The 9,268-nt window shown below is 41.0% G+C and overlaps 1 protein-coding gene across 5 annotated transcripts in view; it reads right to left on the reverse strand.

Annotated features, from left to right (window-relative positions):
- Positions 1–605: 605 nt before the first annotated feature.
- LOC133409307 (tubby-related protein 1-like) overlaps positions 606–9,268 on the reverse strand; it is a 38,453-nt gene continuing 29,790 nt past the window's right edge. For 3 of the 5 annotated variants that reach the window (XM_061689133.1, XM_061689135.1, XM_061689136.1), the window contains 11 exons: positions 9,105–9,212; positions 8,904–9,035; positions 7,272–7,391; positions 6,972–7,112; positions 6,817–6,899; positions 5,559–5,723; positions 4,574–4,686; positions 3,946–4,054; positions 3,772–3,870; positions 3,041–3,212; positions 606–2,376 (listed from right to left, as the gene is read on the reverse strand). In XM_061689133.1, the coding sequence (XP_061545117.1) occupies positions 2,243–2,376; positions 3,041–3,212; positions 3,772–3,870; positions 3,946–4,054; positions 4,574–4,686; positions 5,559–5,723; positions 6,817–6,899; positions 6,972–7,112; positions 7,272–7,391; positions 8,904–9,035; positions 9,105–9,212 (1,376 nt within the window). In that variant the 3' untranslated portion in view covers positions 606–2,242. The remainder of the gene's footprint in view (positions 2,377–3,040; positions 3,213–3,771; positions 3,871–3,945; positions 4,055–4,573; positions 4,687–5,558; positions 5,724–6,816; positions 6,900–6,971; positions 7,113–7,271; positions 7,392–8,903; positions 9,036–9,104; positions 9,213–9,268) is intronic. The other 2 variants (XM_061689134.1, XM_061689137.1) reach the window with 1 other exon arrangement.

Here is a 9,268-nt window from a genome sequence, read left to right on the forward strand (position 1 = left end):
TGTATTTCGTTTGGAGGAAGAAAAAAAAAAAACCTGCAGCCCCTGAACACTTTTCCCTCCTGCAACAGCTCCTTCTTTTGGTCAGCAACATAGTTGCAAGCATTTCTGAAGGAATGCCTTCGTCCACAAATAAGGTGGGCAGTTGAACATCTAAAAGAGGAAAATGGCAATGTTTGGTGCTGGAAGTCGCAGCGAGAAAGAGCTTGCTTTTGAGAACATCCATCCAGAAAAGGCCGCAGCTTTAAGGACTCAATGAACCTGCAAGTTTGGACAACCGCCTGAGCAGGTTGAGGCAGAATACACACCTCTCTCTCACTTGGCCTCTGAGCTTTCACCTCAAACAGGTTTTTCATTTGGAGAGCAGCTTCGGGGTGGCTCAAACCTATCTGATGATATGCAAAGCCGCCGGCTTTTACGCTGAAGATAGCTATAAAACATTATATAAATCTAACATGTCAACAGAGTCTGCGGGGCATGGCCTCAGTAAAGGAGGGCTACTCGTCTCCATTCAAAATCATTATAGACAATGTTGCTGATTTAAAAAAAATAAAAATAAATTAAAACCATGCATGCTTGTGACACAATCAAATCTCAAGTCAAAGTCATTGAATTGACATACTTTATTAAATAAAGTGGCCATACAACAGTGATTCCCAACCACTTTCCACAGCCAGTTTCACTTAACTGGGCCGAAAATTATTTTTATTTACTACAAATATTGTGTCTTTGTTCATCTGTGCCCGAGACGTATAGCGACAGGCAGAGCAACTAAATGCTCTTACACCAGATGGCAAAAGATACAATTAAGATGTGTAGCCACCTGTTGCCAGTCGTAAAACAGAATAATAGCTAAACTAAGCCAACAGGACCACATTTCACACTGAATCCATTTGTGACTGAAATGAGACAAGATCATCGTTATTTCAATATATTTACTGATTGTGACATTGTTTTTGGGTGGTGTGCAGTGAGATTTTTCTCATGCAAAATATGTGCCTTGTTTCAATAAAGGTTGAGAAACACTATCGTAGAAGACCTATAAATGGAACAAAATACATTGTTGAAAAAATGTACAGTCGGAAACCAACATCTACACTTACAGGAATGAAAATAAAAACTACCCACAGGAAAACTAAATATACACACACTTTGGTAAAGAGTTTGCATGTAGTATAAATATAATTGCACTAGTAATATTGGAGTTAAAAATAAATCTAAAGGAATGAAACAAAAAAATTGCCGATGTCCAAATTCTACTCACCCCTGTTCAAGTGCCAGATTATTGTGATACAAAAAAATTAGACCAAGATAAATCATCTCAAAACTGTTTTCCACCATTACTGTGACCTATAAATATTTACAAGGCGTTCTAAAATTAGCTTAAATAACATGGTTGCACAAGTGTGCACACCCTCTTAGAACGGGGACGTGGTTGTGTTCAGAATTCACCAAACACATTCAAACTCATGCTGAATGGGTTTCAGCACACAACTGCCACCACTACTTAACCCCAAATAAAGTTCAGCTGTTCTAGTAAGGGGTGTGTAGACCTTTTTTATCCACGGTAGCTCAAAAGTTTGAGTTTTAAAAAATTATTATCTGCTCTTTCGTCATTTTCCAGCTAGAAGGAAATGTTGAGATACATTACATGCTTTTTATTGAAGAACAATGATCTGCACATTTGATCAAATAATAGTCATAACAGAAGTGTTTTGTTTTTTCTAAGGGTACCAGCACTTTTGTGTGGGTATCCATGTGCAACACAACTTCATTTAGTTCATACTGTATTTAAATTAGTCAGCTAAAAATGTTCATGTCATAAACGACCGAATAACATTGTAACAATAAACCCCCCCCCCAAAAAAATAAAACTATGCTGTGATGATGATAGCGATTAACTTTCCTGTGATCAAAATCGTCAGTGACGTGCAAATTGACACAAAATGTTTCCAATGAATTCAATTGGAATCAAAACGGGACTCTCCAGGTGCCAAGACGGATCAAATGACAGCGTGAGCCCATCTTTTTCTTTTTTGCACTTCTGCGGGGAGGGAACAACACGCCTTAGAGAACGGCGGCAGAGCAGCAGCAGGTATTGTCACATTCACTCAGCTGTCATTTGTTGAAAGCGCAGATCGCTTAAGAGAGAACGTTTGACGGGGTATCCAAAGGCCTGGGTTGGTCTGACGTGTGTTTGTGTGAGAGTGTACCGCATGCGGCCCTCAGATGCAACGAATACCACTTATTCACAGGCGATTTTCCCGTCGAAGCTAGAGAGCGCGATGGCGAAGGCCTGCACTGCGCACATGGGGTACTTGTAGTCCAGCGTGAAAATATCGTCGGCTATTCGGCCAAACTGCATCACGATGTAGTCCACTGAAAGACAAGAGAGACGAAATGTTAGGTAGCGACAGTGGGCAGGTGGGTTGGCTGGTGTTTTGATCAGTTGGTAGTCAGGAGAGAGGTGTGTACATTTGTTTAGCAAGGTAGTTACAGTAGATACAGTATATTAAGTAGCTCTATGTAGATTAGTAAGTGTTAGCGGTCGAACGACAAGACAAAGACACGATTAGCAATGACTGACTTTAACCTTTCAACGTCGGTGTGGAGTTGTGAACTCGTTTACTAACCGACTAATCGGTTCAACCCTTAGTATGTCCAAATGTACTGTAGGTTGGTAGTTTTGCCAAATTAGGTTTGTGCAGGCCTACTGTAGGTAGTTCTACTGATTGGTACGTCGGTGTGCATAGGTTGGTGGTTTGTACGTTTATATATAAGCAGATAGGTTTACAGATTGGTAAATTGGTCGCTCGGTGGCTAGGTTTGTACGCAAATGTGTAGGTAGGTACGTATACAGTATGCTATCGTTGTACATTCTCAAATGGGTAGTTAAATAACTGTCAAGAGCACGAGATTAAAGATAGATTAGTTGGATATTTATCTTGTATAATGAATAGATTCGGCATCTTTGGTATGGACCATTACGGTAGGGACTGTACGAGGAGAGGTTGGTGTTTACAAAAAGGTCAATTGGACTCACAGTCTTTGCTGTGGACGATCTGGAAGTTCTTGATGGAAGCCTGGGTGACCCTGCCGTTGAAGTTGAGCACATGCGATGCCGTTTCCTCGTTCCACACGGGCGTCTTATTGTGAAGCTCAATCAGATTCTCCATCCTTCTATTCTGGTGTCGTATCAACAGGCCGTCATAGTCCTGGGAAGATTCAGAGAATCATAAAACACCAGCTCAGAGTGGCGCGCTTTTCTTCACACTGACGAGCTTTTGATGTTACAAATACCTTGACTCACAAGTGCCCCAATTTACGAATTTTTCAAGCAACGGGGACATCACTAAGTCAATTTTTTTATTATTTCTTTTGCTTTGTGTTGCGAGTCCGTGTTTAACGAGCAATTTTCAGATATGCCTCCCTACAAGTCAAGTGGGGAAAAAAATGCGCTGAATGTACTTTAATGCCCTCACATGTGGGCAACGAGAGCCAAAGTCACCGTCGCACTTTCAGTCGTTTACCGATCAGGACAAAACAGTCAAACACACAAATTCCAAATGAAAACACTCGCAAAGAGCTGCTGTTGGCCACAACTCACGCCCAGACACTCACATACAGTCAGTCACTAGTCACTGATACTGATAAACGCTAAAGTGAATTGAGGAGCTTCAACTAGACAAAAATAGTCATTGACTATATGAGTAAATAGAGTTACGGGCTTGGTCACGGAACAAATTAAACTAAGACTGCCTCGGTTACACTCACATTTCTGGGTCGGAGGGGTACTCGCTCGTTGTGCTTGTCCATGCCCGGAATGATGACCGCCATCCTTCTGGGCCCCTTCATCCCCAACACATTTGTTTCCTGATGTGAGGCAATAGAGATTTCAATTTCAGTGTGACAAAATACGGAGATTGATGAAGATTTGGGATGACGTACGTAGATGATGGCTGCTAACTCCTGCCGCGCATTGGACATATCTGGGAGGGCCTTTTCTGGATTCAGAGCATTGTCAAAGACAGTGAACTTGGTGCCCATTAAATTTGACCTGGACAACACGCGAGGAAGCAGATGTTGAATCAGTGTTTACTCGCATCTGCATTTCGGGCTGGATTTACACTACAGGGTTCAAGTGGCACATGGAAGAGGATTCCAATGGACACCCGTGAAACAATAGTGAACTCCATGCCTACAAGGGTTAAGGCAGTGCTGGAAAACAATGGTGTGTCAAAGTCAAAATATTGACACTTTGGGCAGAAATGGGACATTTTCACTGAGGGGTGTATTCACTTTTGTTGCAAGCAGATTAGACATTAACAGCTGTGCATTAGGTTATTTTGTGGGCACAGTCAAGTTACACTGTTATACAAGCTGTACACTAAATACGTTACACATTGTAGCAAAGTGTAATGTCTTCAGTGTTATGTAATATACGATAAACTATTTACAAATATGAGAGGGGTATACTCACTTTTGTGAGATACTTTACATGGGAATAGACAGTAAATGGGAATTGGGCATCAGGACCTCTTGTGTAAATCCAGCCTTGACTGAATGGCCGTAGTACCTCAGCTTTCCTACAAAGTTATCGCGACCTCTCGACAAATCCGTGGCGTCAATGGAGATGAGATAATTGGAAGTCGCGCTTTTCTTTCGCTTCCTGCCAGCCAACAGAAATGTCTACAAAGAAACAAAATATAAGTCGTCGTTAATGAAACATTTACGCTTTTACCAGTTCAGAAACTTGCATCACAACTTTTTGGGTCCATCGAAATTCCTAATTCTAATGCCAATTAAACAAAACCACCATGTGTAATTCTGAATGCCATAGGAATTAAAAAGTTATTTTCAAGAAGATAATCAGAATGCTATGAAAAGAAATTATTTTTGGGGTAAAAAAAAAACAAACAAAAAAACAAGTTGCAATATGTGAAAAACAAAACCTCCTAGGAAACTATGATCTTGTGAGTTCAGGAGCTTCATTTTGACAAAAGCAGTGCTTTGCCCCAGTCTCATGGTATCTTGGTGCCAAGGAACTATGTTGAAGTGTGTTCAGGAGCTTCATTCTGACAAAGGTCCAGATTTGCTGCCATCTCGTGGCATGATTGGCATCTATAGGCAATTATTCAAATTTTTAGGGGCTGGTATCAATTACCTGCAGATTTTCCCACGCACGCTTTTTGTACAGCTTTTGTTCAAGAAAACTTGATCGTTGCAATAATATCCCTTTTGTCCTAAAAAAATATATTCAAGCAGCGATATCTGATTTACATACGTCACAATCATATCAGAACTTTTAATTGGCCCAACGCGAGAAAGGGAGGAGCACTTGGTTTATTATGTTTATTTTATTTGCACGCTGATCCTTATATGTACAGTAGGTATGCACTTTTTTTACATGGTATGATGTAATGATCTCTGGCAAATTATTTCACAGGGTCTCGGAACCACAATTTGAGAACCACGAGTCTCTTCTGTCGATAGCCGTTCCTGCCGTACGTGATATACATGTTCTCTAATATCTTAATAAAGGAAACAAAACTCCTACAGACCTTCTTCTCATTGTCAAGATGAAGGTAGTAAAGAGGATACATGCTCTTATCCATCCCCCGTTGGTCCCGAGTCACTCTGCATTTGACGGTCGCGCCTTGAGGCGCCGGCTCCATCACAAACTGTTCCAAGTTGTCAAACTCAATCTCTGGTGATGGCGCTCTCTCCTGCTCACAAAGGAGTCATTATTGTCGGCTACAGGCCGAAGCAGAAGAAGACATTCAAGGCTTCCTAAGGATGTGTTCACACTTGTCACGTGTGCTTCTATAAACTCTGGTATGATTGCGCTTGCGCTGAGTGCGGTTTATCTGGTCAAGCGTGAAGGCTATCATCTGAACCCTGCTGCACAGGACTGCCCAAAAACTCACTCACTCACTACCCATGGAAAGTTATCATAAAAAATGAAATAAAATCCACCCCCGACACCAGTTTGACCACAAAAATAGGTGAACACGTCTATCGTTACAGAACGCACAAAAAAAGTCTCAAGGATCCATGCTGGAAATTGAACAGGACATCCACGATTTTGGTTTGAAGTGGCTATTTGGGGCAAATTCCCTTAGTCGCGGCTCCTGGAAAGTTTTAATTTGTTTGTTCAGCACTTTTCGCCAATCTCCATGGAATTGAGTCAATCTATCATAACGGGACTCATGAAAAAGTCTTGAGGACCCATTTCCGAAATTGAACAGGAAGGCAAGCATTTTGGTTGAAAATAGCCATTTAGGGGCAATTCCAGGGCCGCAATTGGAAGCGGGTGTTTTAGGCAGATGGTCAAAGCTTTTTTTCCGGAGCGTGGCGTCAAAGAGTGCTGAACATTTCGAGGGTTCGCCATGGAAAAGGTGATTAGTAGGCGATTAACTCGTAAATGGTGAGTTGGGATTTAAACGTCACACTTCTAAAACCTTATGCCCAGTTTAAGCTAACCGCACCAAATGTGCACATAATGTATATTTGTTCTATTCTCGAGCAGAGTACCAAACCCCAACTGTGAACACGACCTTAAGCCAAGTACAGTACACGCATACCGATAATCAGGCTGAATTTAGGCATTCCCCGCCCCTTTGCAAAAGATTACCTTGCTTGTGGTGTGTTAAGAGTAATCTTTCCTCCCCAATCTGCTCAGGGCCGACCATCGTAAATGCTAAACATGTTTAATACTCACGATCTGACACTGACTGTGATTGTGATGTGAAAAGAAAAAATGTTTAAGACGTTAAAAATCGGGATGTGTGTTACCCCACTTTAGTGTCTTGTTGATACCTTCTTCTTCTTTCCTTTGCCCTTCTTCTTTTTGGATTTTTCTTCTTTTTCGGACTCGGAATCATTGCTCTCTTCTGCCTTTGCTGGAGTATAAACAACAGTTTTGAATTAGTGCCAGTAGTTAAAAAAGAGGAGCAAGCATGTGGCAACTTTGCCTTTCTTCTTAGTCTTCTTTTCTTTGTCTTTGTCTCCTGACGTTTGGAACAAAGACGACGTGGAGCTGGCGGCGGACTTCTTTTTGGACTTTGTCGACTTGGTCCCCTCTTCGCTGTCGTCACTTTCCGATTTGGCGGCCGCTTTGGGTGGGTGTAATTAAGAACACAAATTAGGGCAATTGACTCCTTGATGCGTGTAGACGTCACCGTTATTCCAGTGCATTGTACCGCTGTGATGATGAAAGATGAGCTGAGCTTGTCAATCACAGGAAAACACCGGGCGTGTTTTTTTGTAATCACCTTTCTTCTTGCTCTTCGAGTCCTTGTCGCCGTTTATCTGGAACAGGGACGCTGCTTCCTTCTTTTTGTCTCTCTCTTTTGACTTGGACTTCTTCTCCTTTCCGTCGGAATCCTTGTAGTCTGAGGAAACAAATGAACCATGAAGAGATGTTGCGATTGTAAATTTTTAAGAAAATAAACTTGAACCTTTTATTTAGATTGCCATAAATCAAAACACAATTGGAAATTCCTTCACTCCATTACAATTCTTTCTCTTCAAGCCACATTAGGCCGTAAATCAAATGATGACACAAGACACAAATACAGTTAGTAGCTTTGAATTGTGAAGGCATGCTTGCAAATTCACTTTGAATTACGCATCTCTATAAATCAGTCGTGAGAGATAATGTAGCTTGTCCAATCATTTAATTAAATGAGACATATTATGCATTTTCCCACCATTTTTAAAAATGCTTGTGACAAAATACTGTCAAAATACCGTGAGGATCAGGAACTATAGTACACTTTACACCCTCTTTCTTGTCTTGCTGAAATCAGAATTCTTTTCAGTACTAGCCCTCACCCCGCCCTATTCATTATTGCCGGGCCAATGGTTAGTCAGACTTTTCGTTAAAGCAGTTTTACTCATTATTTATGTATGATTGTATTATTATTAATATTAATTATTATGTACAGCACTTTGTCACAGCTGCGGTTGTTTAAGTGCTGTAGAAATAAAGTTGAGTTGAGTTTATCTGACGCTAAAGACATTAGCTAATGCTAATCTGTGCGGCCAACAAAACTCAAGGCAGCTCTGCTTACCGTTTGGTTTTAACGTTCTCATGGTGGATGTGGATGTTTCTGCATGATTGTGCCGCCGCAAGATCGTGTTTCAGACAGAGGAGCTGCTTAAAACTTGGTGTATGGATTCTTATTATGTAAATGAGGCCCACTGTTACATCACAGTGTGGCGAAACCGCAAAAGACACATTTTAAGAAATAAAGAGAATGATAAGAGATTTAGTTGGTTGTTTAGTTTCGCACTTGATGGGTGGGCAGGCACTCCAGAGAGCCAACTATTGGTATACAAGTAATTAAAAAAATACATTTTCCACATGTTCCCTTTAAACCAATTTATGTTGTACTCTGACATTTGTTTTTGTTTTTTTTAAATATTTTTTATTGAGTTAAAAATGCTGGATGGATTATTAACAGTATCAGTTAGCAAAGATGAGGACCGATCTGGAGCATGAATAACATTCAAGCATGTGATCCTGCTTTCTTTACGGGTGTTTTTCTTTCCCCCCCCTCAGAGAACTTCAGTCGCTCACATCTGTCAAAAGACTTAACGTCAGGTCCTTTCCTCTCTCCAGCTAAAACGTTTAAGAGGCCGAGGCTGAAAAAGAGCTGATGAAGCACTTTGTGTCAACATCTGATAGGAGTTGCAGATATTCGCTGGCGGCGAGCAGATGTTCACGAGGTGAAGCCCGATGACACGTTTCACTTTATGGACTCATGAATGAACGCCACCGTGAGGTATATTATGACAATATTAGAGGTAAACGTGTCGACAGTCAGTTACACAATCAAATCACGTACGGTAATCCATTAACAACACATCAGCTATGATTACCAAGTCTTGCTACAATGCACCTTTTGATTTGGATTTTTTTTCTCTGGCAACACTTGGGGACGGCGAGCTGTCTTTGGTTGTCTTTTTCTTGGTTTTCTTTTTCGGAGTGTCTTCCTCGTCCTCTTCGTCGTCGTCTTCTGTGACTGAACCTGCTGATTTTGATCAGGCAAATAGACAATTTGTTGAGTTGCAAAGAACATTCAACGCTACGACTGCCCCACCTTTCTTCTTTTTGGGGACACTTTTGGCTTTCTTTTTTGTCTCTCTCTCTTTTTCTTTGTCTGGTTCTTTATTCTTGTCCAGTTTCTTTTTTTTCACCTTTTTGTCATCTGCAATCATGTCAGAAATCAAAAGTTAGGACTGAGTAAATGGCATCACCAAACAA

This window comes from Phycodurus eques, chromosome 10 (genome assembly GCF_024500275.1).
Source record: "Phycodurus eques isolate BA_2022a chromosome 10, UOR_Pequ_1.1, whole genome shotgun sequence".
Taxonomy (NCBI): Eukaryota; Metazoa; Chordata; class Actinopteri; order Syngnathiformes; family Syngnathidae; genus Phycodurus; species Phycodurus eques.